Source organism: Lithobates pipiens, unplaced genomic scaffold, assembly GCF_037356315.1.
Source record: "Lithobates pipiens isolate NorthernLeopardFrog02 unplaced genomic scaffold, aLitPip1_a1.2 Scaffold_22, whole genome shotgun sequence".
NCBI lineage: Eukaryota > Metazoa > Chordata > Amphibia > Anura > Ranidae > Lithobates > Lithobates pipiens.
Genome location: NW_027507784.1, coordinates 10,817,031 through 10,836,136, shown reverse-complemented (window position 1 = coordinate 10,836,136; position 19,106 = coordinate 10,817,031). Strand labels below are relative to the sequence as shown.

Here is a 19,106-nt window from a genome sequence, read left to right as displayed (position 1 = left end):
GTCATAGTGCTGAGTGTATATAATAGTCATAGTGCTGCGTGCATATAATAGTCATAGTGCTGAGTGTATATAATAGTCATAGTACTGAGTGTATATAATGGTCATAGTACTGAGTGTATATAATAGTCATAGTACTGAGTGTATATAATGGTCATAGTACTGAGTGTATATAATAGTCATAGTGCTGAGTGTATATAATAGTCATAGTACTGAGTGTATATAATAGTCATAGTGCTGAGTGTATATAATAGTCATAGTACTGAGTGTATATAATAGTCATAGTGCTGAGTGTATATAATAGTCATAGTGCTGAGTGTATATAATAGTCATAGTGCTGAGTGTATATAATAGTCATAGTACTGAGTGTATATAATAGTCATAGTACTGAGTGTATATAATAGTCATAGTGCTGAGTGTATATAATAGTCATAGTACTGAGTGTATATAATAGTCATAGTACTGAGTGTATATAATAGTCATGGTGCTGAGTATATATAATAGTCATAGTGCTGAGTGTATATAATAGTCATAGTACTGAATGTATATAATAGTCATAGTGCTGAGTGTATATAATAGTCATAGTACTGAGTGTATATAATAGTCAATAAGAGACATAAAGCTGCCGGGTCTAAATTTAATCATTTCAGTATAATGGAAATGAGTCAGAGATTGTATTACACGGGTTGCTTTGTGCTTTACATGTCAGCATTGCAATGAAATCCATCACATTTATGCAAAGTCAATCATGAGACGGATCTCTGAAGACTTTTTCCATAATTCCAACTCTAAATATATCATTCTGTCGGCTATCACTGGACGTGTCCCGTCATCTCTGTCCGGAGATCACACCAAACCTCAACATGATGTCTCCGCTCTGCTTATCCATGTTAGTCTCTTCAGTCTTGGGACTCGGCTTGGCAATCCCTTCTTACACTTGTATTGTGATGGGTAACCTGGACATCATCAGAAAGAAAGGGAAGTTGAGTCCCACCGATGTGATCTTCCTGGCTAAGGGGATTGTGAATCTTCTCCTGCAGTGTGTGCTGAGTATAGATGGAATGATCTATGCCTTGTGGCAAACATTCTTATCTGTTAAAGAATTAAATGGATTTATGCACACATCACTTTTCTTCCTAATGTATTACAGCTTCTGGTTGACCTTCTGGCTCTCGGCTCATTACTGTACCACCATCACCAATCTCAGCTATGGGTTCTTCATCTGGATAAAGAGAATTGTGTCCAATTTCCTGAGTCACCTTCTATTCCTGACAGCACTTGGGATGTTCATTGTGAGTGTCCCGGGCTTCTGGGCTGTCAATGCAGAAAGTCTTATCCAGTCTTCTGAGAACAGAACAGAAGACTCTGGTAACACAGTCCATGAAATGTTTTCCTATCATGTGTCTGCATACACCCTAGGTGCCATTCTTCCATTCTGCCTTAGTCTTCTGTGCCTGGTCCTCACTTCCTCCTTTCTGCTCAGACACGTCTGGAGGGTGAAGAATAACGACTCTGGATCAACACGTACAAATCTTCAGGCTCATGTCACTGCACTGAGGACAATCTTCTTCTTACTTCTCATTTCCTCATTCTTCTGCATGTCTCAAGTGGACATTTTTTTTCCAAATTCCCCAACATTCCTAACAGTCTGTTGGAATTTACAAATATTATCCCCATCGGTGGAGGCCGCCGTCATCTTCCAGGCCAGCAACAAGCTGAGAAGGATCATTCTGAGAAGATTCTGGACCAGAAGCTGAAGAAACACAGAGGCTTAAAATATAGAGGATCCTTAATGTAAATGTTTAAATATATATACTATAACCTTTTGGTGTGATAATGATAGTGATTGGTTTTAGCTTCAAATGGAGTGTGGAAGGATTATATCTCTTGCCATGTACTAGTTGCTGTCTGTGTTCCTCACTTGGTCATTCCTCCTCTTGCTTTGTCCTGGGGATCATTGTCACTGGTGTAGCACCCTTGGCCCTAGAACAGGGCTACAGGTAAATTTAGTGTGCCAGGTGGTAGTCAGTCTGGCTAATTTGTAGTATTTCATGATTACATGACTTTTGTTTATTCCTATTCTAAGTGTGGCTTCTCCCTATTGTCAGTAGGTGGTGTTTGTTGCCTTTGACATTAGAGTGATGAGCTACAGTAAAATTCAGGTTATGATAAACATACTTTTCCCAGCCAATCATATTTGTAGCTAAGCATGCTGGGAAAAGGTATTTAATGGAATGAAGTCAGGTGATCAGGTAGTGTCTATCCAGGAGGCTGCCGGGTGCTAGGTCTGACCGAGGCCTATCCGGATGTTCAATTTTATGTGGAGAAAAGCCTGCCAGAGATCCGGTAATGATTCTAGAGGGATGGAGTTCTAAGGAAGCACCAGAGGGGGCTTTTCATGAGCGAGAGGCTATGAACTGGTTGGGCGGACTTCAAACAGAACTCATCCAAGGGAATCAGTGCATGAAGCAGTGAGTAAAGTTTAGTTACTAGAGCTTGTCCTACAAAGTACAGATGTGCTGGTTCAGCTTAAGGGCTTTTATGTACTGTGATCTCATAGTGCATTATGGGGACGTACTGCGGGCACTCAAATTTCCTGCGAATGCCCCATAATGTTCTAAATTCAGCAAACGGGCAAACATTGGGCTCATCCTTACTGCCAATATGCCTATTGCTGATCGTTACTAAGGGTGTCCTGTGCCCTATTCCCCTCTCTTCCACATTTTCCTGTTTGAGAAATAAACTTCTCTACTGTTTATAACATAAAAGTGCCTGGCGCCCAACTTCTTTCTTGTTCATCACCCACCATGCCTATGAACCTGCACCCTGAGGATGTATGTCAGCCATCTGTACACCCAGTAGTCACCATCAGGCTCCAGTTGGGCCCAGGGCTACATTTGGAAAAACGCTATTTCTGTGATGACCGCCCCTAGCAACAGTCTGCAATCACACAGGAATTTTGCTTAGCTCCGCGGGAGAGTGTCAAGTAATGTTCGTGTACCTCAGACTGTGCTATTGTTCTTGTAAACTATGTGGGTCTCTGTTGATCTGTTTGGCTACAGGTAGCAATGCTTCACTTGAAGAACTTCTGTTATGAGGACTGTGACGGATCCGATCCCACTCTCCGATTTGGTGTTTCCGTCAGTATATCCCGCTTCCTTCAATCTGACTATCAGAGAGATATATTCTCATAGCTGCACTGAATACAAGTCTAGCCGAAAATAGCTTGTAGAACCTTGAACCATTTATTGGATAGAATACAGCCTTTTATCTACTTTTAACACAAGGGGTTAGATAATGAGGTAGGGCTGCTCATGGATACTCCCCCCTCCCCACCAGCAACAACTTAAAATACAATTACATAATTAACATGTTAATTAACACAGCACTCAAGGCAGCCTAGGTGACCAGACAGTCCGTCTCCGGAGGTCAATGTAATCAGCCCTTTCAAGGATTAGTCTTTACTTATATCCTGGGAGATACTGGGGATAAATATTACTTACTTACATTTTAATTAATCCAAGATATATTTTCTCACTCACCCTGTACCAGGATGGCACAGGGTGACTTAGACATAAGAGTTGTATGGGGAGCTGAAACATTCCCAACCTTTCCAAGGGATTTTGGGTTCCATGTGCCCTCCCGTCACAGGGACACCGTCTGTGCTTCTCACTGCTGGGCCGTGCTCCTGATACCGGTAGGAAGTGCCTTCAAAGTGATGTATTGGCTTGTTATCCTGGAACTGCCAGTTCACCTCACTTCGCAAAGCGATATGCTGATCTGATGTTTGAAAATTCAACATGTCTGGACGCTAAGCTAGCTCTCCTACTTTGCCCGGTACCTGGTTTGCGAGGCCCTCAACAGAAGCTGGTTACCTATTTATTTATAGCGGCCAAGCGGACCATTGCCCAAGCCTGGAAGTCCCAAAGGGTAGATTTTCAAGGGGTTAAAACCCGCATGACTGCTATGTTACTTCAGGAACGTATGTCCAGTATTGTCCATAATTCTCATGCTAAATTTCTAAAAATCTGGGAGCCGTGGATCTCCTATGAGTTCCCCGCGCTCCAAGCTGCATCGCTTTGCTTGGTCTAACTCCTTTTGGTGAGGCGTCCACACCCGAACTTTCCCCCTCCTTTCTTCCCCCTCTCTTCATTCTACCTTTCCTCCTTTTGTTCCCTATCTCTCTTCACTCTTCTCTGTAATCTCTCCCGTTGTTAACAAATACTGCTGCCCCCCTTGGAAGGGGGTAGTGGGAGAAGGGCTTACCCTCCAGAAATAACAAGGGAACAAGTTGTTTGGTACTGGAGCCAGTCTCGATACCATCCCCTACTAATTTTCCTTCCTTTTCTTGTGTTTATAATAAGTATAATGTGATGGTTTGCCCTTTGGTTTCGTATTCATGTTTTGTAGCCCCGGTGAGGGCGCTCAAGGAGCAGATTGTAGTCTCTTATTTATTCCTGTTTATTCAAATTTTCCTCCACGTGTGAGGAAAATGGCCTCAGTCTTCTGCATAAGGCTGAGCCATGTTTGAGTATTGTGCTGCCCGTGAAAGTTTGCAACACTACAAGTCTCAAGTCTTTAGTCCCTTAAATCAGTGACTGGGGGCAACTAGTTCTTGCTACTTCAAAACCTAAGGAAAATACCGGTTGGACTTTGGTGTGGCAGAGCCAGCAAGACGTTCACACTAAAGTTTGTACCTACTGAACTTTGGAGATACAGAGGCAGTATGATTCTTTAAAGAGATGACTATATGTTAAGTGCACTTGAGAAAATTCTTCATACTCATTGAGCTTTGGCATTACAGAGACAATGTGACATTCTAGTTAGGTAGTCAGGTAGGCTGTGCTTTTGGGGTCTGGGGTAGAGATGAGCCGAACACCCTCCCCCCCCCCCTCCCCCCGGCTGCGGTTTGCACCAGAACATACAAATTTGGCAGAACACACAAACACAATTAAAGACTATGGGAAACGAACATGAATAATCTAAAGTGCTCATTTTAAAGGCTAATGTGCAAGTTATTGCCATAAAAAGTGTTTGGGGACCCGGGTCCTGCCCCAAGGGACATGTATCAATGCAATAAAAAGTTTTAAAAATGGCTGTTTTTTTCGGGAGCACTGATTTTTATTTATTTTTTAATACTTAAAGTGAAACAATAAAAGTGAAATATTCCTTTAAATTTCGTACCTGGGGGATGTCTATAGTATGCCTGTAAAGGGGCACATTTTTCCCATGTTTAGAACAGTCTGAGAGCAAAATAAAATTTCTAAAGGAAAAAAAGTCATTTAAAATGGATCGCGGCTGTAATGAATTGTCGGGTCTCGGCAATATAGATAAAACTCATTGAAAAAAAAGGGCATGGGTCCCCCCCCCCCCAGTCCATTACCAGGCCCTTTAGGTCTGGTATGAATTTTACCCCGAACCAAAATGTAAAAAAAAAAAAATTGCGTAGGGGTCCCCCCCAAAATCCATACCAGACCCTTCAGGTCTGATATGGAACTGAAGGGGAACCCTGCACCATATTTAAAAAAAAATGGTGTTGGGGCCCCCCAAAATCCATACCAGACCCTTTGGGTCTGATATGGAAATTAGGGGGAACCCTGCAGCAATTTTTTTTTTAAAAGGTGTAAGGGTCCACCCAAAATCCATACCAGACCCTTCAGGTCTGGCATGGATTTTAAGGGGAATCCTGCGCCAACATTTTTCAAAAAATGGCGTAGCCCCCCCCCCCAAAATCCATACCAGTCCCTTATCCAAGCATGCAACCTGGCAGGCCACAGGAAAAGAGGGAGGGATGAGAGAGCGCCCCCTCCCTCCTGAACCGTATCAGGCCGCATGCCTTCAACATGGGGAGGGAGCTTGGGGGTAGCCCTCCAAAGCACCTTGTCTCCATATTGATGGGGACAAGGGCCTCATTCCCACAACCCTACATTATTATACAAGGTATATCACATCACCACATTCATTTTCACATTTTTGTTTCTTTTCTTTATTTACATTTATCTTTTATTATTTAGCATTTATTATTATTATTTATTATTTTTTATTCACATCACGGCAGCATTTGAACCACTTCAGTCACATCGTCAATTCGCACACAGCACACGTTTTGTCTGAGTGTCAGTCCTTTAGACATGCACATTTTTCTCATATTATACTCCTATACACCTTGCAAATTACATAAACCTTTACTATACCTTTATTACATTATCATATTGATTCATCAAATTATTTTCGCCATCTTGCCTCGTGGAGGCAGCGCTTCGGCCTACCATACTCGGCAGTCGGGAGGCCCCACCTCTAGATCAAAGTGGGGGCCTGGGAGGGCTGGCCAGAGCAGTGCCTGCTTGCTGGCCGTTCCGGCGGCGCAGCCCACTGACGTCAGCAGGAGGGGACACAGCACTCATGAAGGAAGCCTTCGAGGGGATGTCAGCAGCACACTGCCAGTCACCCAGGCGGCATTCGGTAGGAGTGTGGGGACAGATGAAGAGGAGCGGTGGCCACAGGAACTAGCAGCAGCCTCCTACAGCAGCAGTGAGGACAGTGAGCTGACAGAAGATCCCCAGGAAGCAGCGGTGGTGCAGGGACTGGAGGATGGAGGGTCTTCTCGCCCAAGGCAGCCTGGTAAGTCACTAACATCTATCCCTTTACCTGTTTTGTCAGTCTTGTCTACTAGTCAGCAAGGGGGGGCAGGTGGGGTACAAGGTCCTGCAGGGGGGGAGCGGAGGGGTCTCCATGGGAGTCCTTGCAGGATTTACTGCGTCGATTGGAAGGCGTGCTGCAGGTTGCTACCCCAGTCGGGCCCTGGATTGCACCTAGCACGGGGGCCCTCTGGCTGTGAAGGAAACCTGACCGGCAGTGAAGGTAGTTACAGGGACCCAGACGGAGTGGGAGGGGGTCGGCTACACCGCAGAAGGACAAGGAGGCAGAGAAGGTGAGACTGGCAGACGCCACACGCTGCAAGGTTTACGTATGCTTCGAAGGTCCGCTAGGGGCTCATTTGAAGCAGGAGGTGCGGGAAAAATCTGGAAGGATGAGTTTGTGGAAATATTTTCCCTACTCCCCTTAAAAAATTTTTATTTAGATAGGGTTAAGCCAGATGAGAGCAAGAAGTAGGAGGAAGAAAAACGTAGATTCCTCAGATGTTTGCGAACTGGTTGCAAGCGTTCGCGATCTTTGCGAGCGTGATTGGGGAAAAATCCCCAGGGAACTGCTCAGCTCTATTTTGCTATCTAGAAGCCATCAGTGAAGCCCACAGGGAAAGGGGTTTGCTGGCAATTTAATGAAGGATTGTATAGATTTGGCAGGGTTTAGGGAGGGTTTTCGAATTCCGAGTACTATGCGGGAGATTCCTCTCGTGTCGGACAATTTGAGGTCGGCGCTCCTTCATCAGGGAGTGGTGACAGCAAAACTAACTAAGGAAGTGGCTTGGGGTGGGTGGCAGGCCCATTTGTGGCCCCGCCACTGCCGTGTTTCCCCATTGGGTGTGGTTCCTAAAAAAGAGCCAGGGCAGTTTCGGATGATCCATCATCTGTCTTACCCCAAGGGTGGTTCGGTGAATGATGGTATCGACCCAGAAAATTGTGCGGCAACCTATTCATCATTCAACGTGGGTATATCCTGAGTTAGGAAGTATGGTAAGGGGGTGCTCATGGCAAAGGTCGAAGTGGAATCTGCTTTTAGGTTGTTGCCAGTGCATCCCCAAAGTTGTCGTTTGTTAGGGTGTTGGTGGCAGGGGTCCTATTTTGTGGACCGTTGCCTGCCAATGGGTTGTTCAATTTCTTGTGCCCTGTTTGAGACCTTTAGTTCATTTTTGGAGTGGGCAGTTCGGGAGGTTGCTGGGGTCAATTCGGTCATCCATTATTTGGATGACTTCTTGAGCATTGGTCCGCCAGAATCCCAATGTTGTGGGATTTTGCTGGGGACTATGCAACACTTGGCGGAACGATTTGGCATCCCATTGGCGACCGAAAAAACGGAGGGACCTACCTTGGAGTTGGTAATCATTATTGATTCTGTGGCCATGGAATGCAGGTTGCCTGAAGACAAATTAGTGGCCCTCCGGGGGGAGGTGGGTATGGCCGTTGGCGAGGGAAAAATTAGGTTGAGGGAGTTGCAATCCCTGTTAGGAAAATTGAACTTTGCCTGTCGGATTATCCATATGGGTCGCATATTTAGCAGAAGACTGGCGGCAGCTACGGCAGGGGTACGAGTTCCCAATCATTATGTGCGCCTGAACAAAGAGCTGTGGGCCGATTTGCGGATTTGGGATACGTTTCTAGAATCCTTCAATGGTCACTCGCTATGGCAGACGGGGCCGGTCAGCAACGCTGACTTGGTCTTATTCACGGACGCGGTGGGGTCTGTGGCATATGGCGCATATTGTCAGGGGCGGTGGAGTGCTGAGCCATGGCCGGTGGCGTGGCGGGAAGTGGGTTTTTTGAAGACTCTGGTTCTGCTGGAATTATTCCCCATAGTATTGTCCGTGGAAATCTGGGGTGAAGTGTTGAGGAACAAGAAGGTTAGGTTTAATTGTGATAACATGGGGGTAGTATCGGCTATCAACAATATCACAGCTTCCTCCCCCCCGGTCATACAGTTGTTGCATTATGTGTTGCTGAGTTGCCTTAGGTTGAACACTTTTATATATGCTGTGCACATCCCTGGGGTGGATAACAAGTTGGTCGATCTCGTTTGGAATTAGAGGTCGACACTTGGAGATACCTGAGGGGGGGTGGGGTACATCTCAACTTGTTTGGTATTGATCTTTGGGCATTAGGATTGGAGGAGGGTATTCACAGAGCATTGCTCGTGTGGAAGCGGGCACGAGTGTAAGGGGTCACACTAGTGCCGCGGTGGCGGTTGGGTCTTTGACTAAATTTAGGAGGTATTGATTAAATGGTGGGACCCATTTCAGGTATGGGGTCCACCCGGTGGTCTGGTTGAAGTATAGACTACCAGGTAACAAGTTTGGTGGGGTATGTAGTCAGTTAGTGGTCCCCGAGGCAATTTCTGGCGGTTGGGGACAGATACTAACATAAAGGTATTACAGACCAAAAAAGTTGGAGATGGAGTCGTCAGGGACCGGCAACCAAGGTATTGGGATTGGAGCTTGAAAGTTTTTTGTAAATAACCTCTTTTCAGTTGAGTTTGGTTTTTTGTTGTTAATAAAGGCCAAACAGGCCATTTACCTCCAACAGGTGTCAGTGTCATTATTTAATAGTGTTAAGTCTGTAAACATGCTTGGTTTGGGGTAGTAAGGTATCTGACTGCCCTAGTCAAGACATGTACACAGCCGAATTGCAGAGTAGGTGTAGGACATACATGACAGGGTGTAAGTATCTTACGATAACAAGGGGTTAAGAATAAGAGGCTAAGGAAAGTTTAGGTCTTACCGGATTGGTAGGCAGGGGCAGTTGAGGAGGAGTGTAGTTGATGTCCAGTAAGGGGTCGAGCAGAGGTCAGCAGTCTTGGAAGGATAAGCGAGGAGAGAAGTTCCCGCTCTCCCGCCCTAATGTTAAAGTAGGTGGGGAATTGACTCTGTGAGGCAAGCGGCGGTTGGGTCTTTGACAACAATGACTAAATTTAGGAGGTATTGATTAAATGGTGGGACCCATTTCAGGTATGGAGTCCTCCCAGTGGTCTGGTTGAAGTATAGACTACCGGGTAACAAGTTTGGTGGGGTCTGTGGTCAGTTAGTGGTCCCCCAGGCAATTTCTCCTGGCAGGGGATAGATACTAACACAAAGGTGTTACAGACCAAAAACGTTGGAGATGGGATTGTCAAGGACCAGCAACCAAGGTATTGTGATTGGAGTTTGAAAGTTTTTTGTAAATAAAGTTTTTTCAGTTGAGTTTGGTTTTTTGTTGTTAATAAAGGCCGAACAGGCCATTTACATCCAGCAGGTGTCAGTGTCATTATTTAATAGTGTTAAGTCTGTAAACATGCTTGGTTTGAGGTAGTAAGGTATCTGACTGCCCTAGTCATGTACCATGTAAATCAGACGCTGACGATGGTTGCTGGAACCGATCATACCTTGTAGCTGCGCTCCTTCTGTGACTGACCGAAGCCTCAGCAACATGTTGTCCAGGACCAGGAATTTGTAACCTCCCAGTCTCTGGGAATGTGTTGCACAGACCTTTCTGCAAGGCCTCCCAGAGATGTCTAATCCTCTGCTCCCTCTGCGACAGCAAGATAAGGTCCACAACCTTACCCTTGTACCGTGGATCAAGGAGAGTTGCCAGCCAGTAATGATACTTCTCCTTGATCCGCTGAATACGAGGATCCTTCCGCAGGCTTTGAAGGATCAGGGAGGCCTGAGGCATTCGGTCTGCAGTCCTCTGGGTCACTAAGGATGACATGATCCACAACCACCTCCTCCCAGCCACGTACAAGTCCACAGGTTTCTTGGGACTGTAAATCATCCCTAAAAGACTGCTGCCGATGCTGAGTGCCAGGCTCCACCTCAATGCTGACACAATCCTCCTCCTCGTCCTCTTCCTGTGTGATCGGCGGGCCAGCAGGAACACTGTCTGGATAAAGGGGGCTTTGAGAGGCAAGGAAGTCCTCTTATTCCTGCCTCCGTTCTGCCTCAAGTGCCCTGTCCATTATTCCACGCAGCGTATGCTCCAACAGGTGAACAAGAGGTACAGTGTCACTGATGCATGCACTGTCACTGCTCACCCTCCTCGTGGCCTCTTCAAATGGTGACAGGACAGTGCATGCATCCCTGATCATGGCCCACTGGCATTGGGAAAAAAATGAGCTCCCCTGACCCTGTCCTGGTGCTATAGCCGCACAGGTACTCATTGATGGCCCTCTGCTGTGTGTGCAGCCGCTGCAGCATGGCCAACGTTGAGTTCCACCTGGTGGACATGTCACAGGTTTTTGGGCAGGTTCAATTCCTTTTGTAGGTCATCCAACCAAGCACTGGCATTATATGACCGGCAGAAATGCACACAGACTTTCCGGGCCTGCCTCAGGACATCCTGTACACCCAGGTACCTGCCCAAGAACCACTGCACCACCAAGTTAATGTCAGAAACCATGAAACAGACAGAGACAGAAGTACAATCAAATCACACTTGTTTATTAATAAATAAAACGGTAAATAGAAAAAAGCATAGTCAAGCATAGCCAGAGTCCTGTAGCCAGATTGGGTAGTCAGCTAGCCCAAAGTTCATTAACCAGATCAGGTAATCAGCCAGGTCGGAAGTCAGGGATCCAAGGAGAGTAGCCGCAAGCAGGATAAGAAGCCAGGTGGGATGTCATCAAGCCAGTCTTGAAACAAACAGCAGGAGATGGTTCCCTGTGATGTGACCAACGCAAAGGCAAATGAAAAAGTGAGCAGGCAGATTTTAACCACTTCCCACCCGGCCAATGCACATATACGGCCGGGTGGGAGCCGTCTACTTCTGATAAGACGTTCAGGAACGTCCTTCAGAAGTGTGCTCGTGTCACCCGGACATGGCGCATCTCAGATCGGCAGGAGGGCTCTGTGATTGGCCCTCCTGATCACATGACGGCCGTGTCCAATCACGGCCGTCATGTGATGTAAACAAACAGCCGGTTGCTAGGCAATCGGCTCCTCCTCTCCTCACACAGAAGTCATCGCTGAGGAGAGGAGAGCAGATCGCTGCAGCTGGCTGATGATCAGTGAGTATGAGCTGTTTTTTACAGCTTTTTACTCACTGATCATCAGTCTAGTGTAATACACACAACACACCACACAGTATAAACACAGTCCCCACATATGTCCCCAAAACACACATGTCCCCAAAACATACATGTCCCCAAATAATAAAAACACATGTCCCTAATAATAAAAACACATATGTGCCACTAAAATCACATGTCCCAATGATTATCTGCACACATATGTACGTGATCACCTGCACACATATGTACATGATCGTTTGCGTACATATGTCCGTGATCACACAAACCAATTAATATACACTTAACAGATTTTTTTTACCAAAAACATGTAGCAGAATAAATTTTGGCTTAAATTTATGACAAAATTTGATTTTATTGGATTTCTTTTAAAATAGAAAAAAGAAAATATTGTTTTTTTCCAAATTTCTGCTTTTTTTGTGCTTATATCACAAAAAATAAAAAACGGAGTCGTGAATAAATAACACCAAAATAAAGCTCTATTTGTGCGAACAAAATGATAAAAATTTCATTTGGGTACAGTGTAGCATGACCGCGCAATTGTCACTGAAAGCGCTAGAGCGATGAAAGCTGAAAATTGGGCTGGGAAGGAAGGGGGCGAAAGTGCCCTGTATTGAAGTGGTTAAATAGGCAGGTCAGACGAGCATCATCGGGAACAGCTGGTAACTGTGGAAAGAGAACAGAGCTGGCAATTAGCCAACAGCTGAGTGGCCAGCCCAGAGGAGGAAGGGTTAAGCCAGCCCTGACAGTTAAGCATGTGAGCCACACAGGGCACATAGGTCAGTTGTCCCTGTCGGAGGGCGGAGAGGAGGTTGGTGGGGATCCTGCCTCATTGGAGATATGCCTCCTCCTCCTCCTCTCTCCTACCAGGCACCCACGTAGGAGTCAGTGCCCTCATCATCCCCTACCTCTTCATCACTGGAGCAAACCTGGCAGTATGCTGCAGCTTGTGGAACATGACTGCTAGATTGCTGTCCTTCTTGAGCATCCCCTCTCTCTGTGCTCACACTACTGCCTTCCTCTACCTGAGTATCATCATCAGAGCCTACAAAACACTGGGCATACTCCTGGAGCATGTACCCAACACTGTGCTCAAACAGTTCGGGGGACTTCTCAGGAGGATGTGGTGGGTCTAGGGAAGGAGTGACTGATGATGACATTGAGACGAGGGAAGAGGATGCGTTTGTCAGCTGCTTTGCTAGTACCCTGAGCCTGGGTGAGAGAGGATGAGGAGGATGAAGAGGGCTTGGTCATCCACTCTACCAAGTCTTCGGCATAATGCGGCTCAACACGTCCAGCTGCTGAAAATAAGGACAAGCGTGTCCCATGGCCACGTGCTGATTACGATGCACCGCGTCCATGACCAGCACTGTTGTCTCCAGACACAGAGCCTGCTTGCCCTCTTTTATTGGCTCGTGCCTGTCTGCCTCTCCTTGTTGGCCTTCCAGACATGGTAATGGCCTGCAGGGAGATGGGAAACCAGCAATTGGGCAGTGTATATTGTGCTGGAGGCACACAACACCCACTAACTCCTGCAGATGCCTGTATGAGAGAACACCAGCAATAAAGGGTAGATACAGGTGTATACAGTGCTGGAGGCACACAACACCCACTAACTCCTGCAGATGGCTGAATTATAGAACACCAGCAATAAAGGGTAGATACAGGTGTATACTGTGCTGGAGGCACACAACACCCACTAACTACTGCAGATGCCTGTATGAGAGAACACCAGCAATAAAGGGTAGATACAGGTGTATATTGTGCTGTGCTGGAGGCACACAACACCCAATAACTCCTGCAGATGGCTCTATTAGAGAACAGCAATAAAGGGTAGATACAGGTGTATACTGCGCTATAGGTACACAACACCGACTAACAACCTGCAGATGGCTGTATTACAGAACACCAGCAATAATGGGTAGATACAGGTGTATATTGTGCTGTGCTGGAGACACACAACACCCACTAACTCCTGCAGATGGCTGTATTAGAGAACAGCAATAAAGGGTAGATACAGGTGTTGTTATACCCTCTGAGTTGTGAGAGACACAAGACTCTGGTCTGGAACAATGGATGTTTATTTCAGTACTCACTGTACAGTGCAACATGCATCTCAGGACAGTACATCTTATTATGATTATGAGGATTATATTATATTATTATTATTATATTATACAATCAAATTTGAGTGTTATTCCAACAGTTCAGATCGTGGTAAAAAAGAAACAGTCCAAAGACCAAAAAAGTGAAGGTGACACCGGCCACAAAAGTACTGACACCTCCACCACACAAAAATGTCTGCTTACCAGCTGATGTGGACCTCCTATCACAGGAGGTCTACCTCACTTGTGGCTAATACCCAGTCAGGTCCTTTGTTTGCATAGTGAGATGTGTATATGTCCGTCCCACCATATATCAACTTCTGGGGTCACAAGTGATATAGCTCAATCTTTAACAGGAAGCCTTTATAGATGTCCTCTGAATAATCATACTCATGGAAGTTTCCCCCCCAAAAAAGATAAAGACTTGACATAGTGTAAAACCATAAACATTTATTAAGTATGAAAGGTAATGCACTTACATAAAGTTTGCATTGACAAGCATGGGAAAAGCTCAAGCTGGCTGGGATCTATGAAGCGCGGTGAAATCAGCACGTCGCTCCACGCAACGCGTTTAGTCACAGATGACGTCGGCCAGGAATAACACTCAACTGTAATCATATAATATTCCTTACTGGGACTTCTATTTTTACAAATTGTTTTTTTTGCTAATTGGTTGGTAATTTTTCACTTTATTTCATTGCTCGCAATTTTTTCCTTTGTGGATTAGCACAGCGTTATTTGCTTTTACATATTGAGTATGTTATATATCTTACAGCATAGTTGCTGCTCTTTTAGGTTATAGGTTATATAGTGCAGTAATTTCTCCTGGTTTATCTATTTACTGTATAAAAATGTCTCTGTGCACATCTTAAACATGTGCACAGCCATCTGGAATCACTCATGTAATTTGCCTTATATATTTATTTCCTGTAAAATATATATTTATCTATATTATACTAAATGACAGTATATCACAAAACTAAGTACACCCCTCAAATTTTGGAAATATTTTCTTCTTTTCATGTGGCAACACTGAAGAAATTACACTTGTCTACAATGTAAAGTAGTGAGTGTACAGCTTGTATAACAGTGTAAATTTCCTGTCCCCTCAAAATAACTCAACACACAGGCATTAATGTCTAAACCGCTGGCAACAAAAGTGAGTACACCCCTAACTGAAAATCTCCAAATTGGGCCCAGAGTGTCAATATTTTGTGTGGCCGCCATTATTTTCCAGCACTGCCTTAACCCTCTTGGGCATGGAGGTCACCAGAGATTCACAGGTCATCACTGGAGTCCCCTTCCACTCCTTCATGACGACATCACGGAGCTGGTGGATGCTGGAGACCTTGCGCTCCTCCACCTTCCGTTTGATGATCCCCCACAGATGCTCAATAGGGTTTAGGTCTGGAGACATGCTTGGCCAGTCCATCACCTTTACCCTCAGCTTCTTTGGCAAGACAGTGGTAGTCTTGGAGGTGTGTTTGGGGTGGTTATCATGTTGGAATACTGCCCTGCGGTCCAGTCTCTGAAGGGAGGGGGTCATGCTCTGCTTCAGTAGGTCACAGTACATGTTGGCATTCATGGTTCCCTCAATGATCTGTAGCCCCCCAGTGCCGGCAGCACTCATGCAGCCCCAGACCATGACACCCCCACCACCATGCCTGACTGTAGACAAGACACACTTGTCTTTGTACTCCTCACCTGGTCAGAGAAGACAGGATCAAACAGTCTTTTTACACAATGAGGAGGATTAACCCCTTAGGTTCCACAGTGAGTATAACAAGCATGCTTTACTGTGCAAAAGACTGATTTTACTGTTGTGGGTTTAGTAACACTTTAAATTTGTTTTAAAATAACTCATAAATACAATTATTAAATATATTTAATATATTATTATTATAAAAAATTATGATTTGGATATTTAGATATTAGATAATCCCACCAATAGAATGTATCTGTCCCTCATTGATATAGTTATAATAGTCATAGTGCTGAGGGTACGTAATGGTTAAGAAGAGACAAACAGCCTCCAGTCCTGAAGTGGTGAAGTACGATGGTATAATGGAAAATTCTAAGAAATCGTTTGCATGGGTTGTTCTGTGCTTTAGATGTCGGCATTAAAATTAAACTCATCACATTTATGCAAAGTCACTCGTGAGACGGATCTCTGAAGACTATTTCCATAATTCCAACTCTAATTATATCATTCTGTCTGCTATCACTGGACGTGTCCCGTCATCTCTGTCCGGAGATCACACCAAACCTCAACATGATGTCTCTGTACTCCTTATCTATATTAGTCTCTTCAGTCTTGGGACTCGGCTTGGCAATCCCTTCTAACACTTGTATTGTGATGGGTAACCTGGACATCATCAGAAAGAAAGGGAAGTTGAGTCCCACCGATGTGATCTTCCTGGCTAAGGGAATTGTGAATCTTCTCCTCCAGTGTGTGCTGAGTCTACAGGGAATGTTCATTGTCTTTTCTCAGGAAATATTTTATATTAGACTAGTATTTGTGTTTATCAGCACATCAGGTTACTTCCTAACCTACTACAACTTCTGGTTGACCTTTTGGCTCTCGGCTCATTACTGTACCACCATCACCAATCTCAGCTATGGGTTCTTCATCTGGATAAAGAGAATTGTGTCCAATTTCCTGAGTCACCTTCTATTCCTGACAGCACTTGGGGTGTTCATCGTGAGTGCCCCGGGCTTCTGGATTGTGTATGAAAAAAGTACTTTCCAGTCTTCTAAGAACAGTACAGAAGTCTCTGTTATTGGGTTCCGTAAATTGTTTTCCTATTTTGTGCCTGCAAACACCCTAGGTGCCATCCTTCCATTCTGCCTTAGTCTTCTGTGCCTGGTCCTCACTTCCTCCTTTCTGCTCAGACACGTCTGGAGGGTGAAGAATAACGACTCTGGATCATCACGTCCAAATCTTCAGGCTCATGTCACTGCACTGAGGACAATCTTCTTCTTACTTCTCATCTTCACATTCTTCTGCGTGTCTCGATTGCTTCTGTTTCTTCAAAATTCATTACTGTTAAGAGTCAGTTTGATCTTACAAATATTATCTCCATCGGTTGAGGCCGCCATCATCTTCCAGGCCAGCAACAAGCTGAGATGGATCATTCTGAGAAGATTCTGGAGAAAAATCAGGAGGAACACAGAGACTTAAAATGTAGAGGCCCCTTAACCTTAATGTCTAAATATTAACTATAACCTCTTTGAATAGAAATGTGTGTGGTAGGGATCATCTTAGAGTGTGAGATGGAGTGTAGAAGGGTTATATCCCCCAACATGTCTAAAATATTTGTGTGAGTGTGTGTTTGTGACTGGTCTTGCCTTGTTGGTTTACTTCCATCTCTTTGGAAAGTTACCAGACAATGAGGTGGATTTACGAAAACTGGAGAGTGCAAAATGTGGTGAAGCTCTGCACAGAAACTATTTTTTTTTCAAAGCTTAATTGAAGAAGTTGAAGTTAGAAGCTGATTGGCTGACACAAACAGCTGCACCAGATTTTGCACTCTCCAGTTTTAGTAAATCAACCCCACGGTGTTACCGATATTTCTGCTGTTCAACATCTACAATGTTTCAGTATCTGGAGATCGAGTCTTCATCTAATGCCTTCATTGTTCAATGTTCCCCTGAAATGTCCTTCTAGTTATATGGTTTTCATAGTTCAATCATCTACCAAACATCACACATACACACTGTTTTGTATATCTTTTTTTTCAGAGGCCTCCAAACATTTTCTAACCGGAGGATCTATTGAGGGGATTGAGTTGAACACATTAAAAATCTGGGCTATGACTTCTGAAGGATCAGTGATTGCCATCTTTTCCATTATGCTTTTTTTTTTTGCTATTCTATTAAATGAATCAGTAAGGTGTGAGAGGAACGAGAGTGCCACAAGAGTTTGAATATTCTAGTAAATATGTTTATGTGACCCGGAAATACCAACGTGTTTCGGGAACATATTATTAGTAGTAAGTGTATCAGGATTCTGGACTAGGGTTGTAAGAAGGAGATAAAACTTCCAGATGAACTGTCTCTTAGTTGGGTATCCGGTCATTGACTGGGAAATTTGTTCTCCTTCTTACAACCCTAGTCCAGAACTCTGATACCCTTATTACCATAACACAAGCCCCGACAAAGGGGGGATTGTTGAGCCCCAGAAACACATTGGGTTTTCTATGTTGAATAAACAATTTTATTGCACTGTTCAAACTGTTGTGGTTCTCAATGTTCCTCCTCCTTAGTGCTAAGTCTAGAGATCCCTGGGGGTACCCCAACTGATGAAGAACAGCCTCTAATGACCTGACCTATGTCCACAGATCATATAACACATTCACTTCAGCAGTCCTGGCTACTGACGATATGCAAGGCACATATACACTATATTACTGAAAGTATTGGGCCACCTGCCTTTACACACACTTGAACTTTAATGGCATCCCAGTCTTAGTCCGTGGGGTTCAATATTGAGTTGGCCCACCCTTTGCAACTATAACAGCTTCAACTCTTCTGGGAAGGCCGTCCACAAGGTTTAGGAGGGCGTCTATGGGAATGTTTGACCATTCTTCCAGAAGCACATTTGAAGGGTCAGGCACTGATGTTGGATGAGAAGACCTGGCTCCCAATCTGTGCTCTAATTCATCCCAAAGGTGTTCTATCGGGTTGAGATGCAGGCCAGTCAAGTTCTTGAAAACTAAACTATCTAAACTAAACTAAACTAACCAAACTATCTCATCCATGTCTTTATGGGACTGCTACATACTCAAGCTGCCTATTTGCCCGTGTTCCACAAAGCTCTACTAGTTTCTAGAAGGAGAAGTCCAAGCGGAACTTTAACAGCACTAGAAGACAGCAGCAGGATTCTGTTAAGCAGACCTGCTGAAGATAGATTTGCCTCTAGCCCCACCGTTATGCGGAACAGCAAATTACACTTGTCTAACTATTTACATCCTAGCACCTAAATTAGAAGGGTGCTACACCAGCATATGGTGAATTCACATATTTCATTTGCAATGTTAGGCCTTCTCTGCACTTTCTTCAGTTCCCCGATATCCTTTTTGAGAACTGGAGCCCAAAACTGAACTGCATATTCCAGTTGAGGGCTTACTAATGATTTGCACATGGGCAAAATGATATCTCTTGCAGCTTGGCATTGCATGCTATTAGGAAGCTTATGACCTACCAGAACATCCAGATCCTTCTCCACCACTGACTGTCCCAGATGTACTCCCCCTAGTATGTAAAGTGCATATTTTTAGCCCCCAAGTGCATAACTTCACATTTATCAACATTAAACCTCATCTGCCACAT

At 44.6% G+C, this 19,106-nt stretch overlaps 2 protein-coding genes across 2 annotated transcripts; both read left to right on the top strand.

The window, feature by feature from the left end:
* The first annotated feature begins 944 nt into the window (after positions 1 to 944).
* LOC143925592 (taste receptor type 2 member 40-like) lies at positions 945 to 1,754 on the top strand. The gene has a single exon (XM_077450065.1). It carries the CDS (start codon positions 945 to 947, stop codon positions 1,752 to 1,754), a length of 810 nt encoding a protein of 269 aa, XP_077306191.1.
* A 14,293-nt stretch (positions 1,755 to 16,047) lies between these two features.
* On the top strand, positions 16,048 to 16,956 carry LOC143925591 (taste receptor type 2 member 9-like). Its single transcript, XM_077450064.1, has one exon. The coding sequence runs from the start codon at positions 16,048 to 16,050 to the stop codon at positions 16,954 to 16,956; it is 909 nt and encodes a 302-aa protein (XP_077306190.1).
* The last annotated feature ends 2,150 nt before the right edge of the window (positions 16,957 to 19,106 follow it).

Bases quoted from the DNA above. Each gene is read 5' to 3' on its own strand.
- LOC143925592 (XM_077450065.1), top strand. From the start codon at position 945: ATGGGTAACCTGGACATCATCAGAAAGAAAGGGAAGTTGAGTCCCACC.
- LOC143925591 (XM_077450064.1), top strand. From the start codon at position 16,048: ATGATGTCTCTGTACTCCTTATCTATATTAGTCTCTTCAGTCTTGGGA.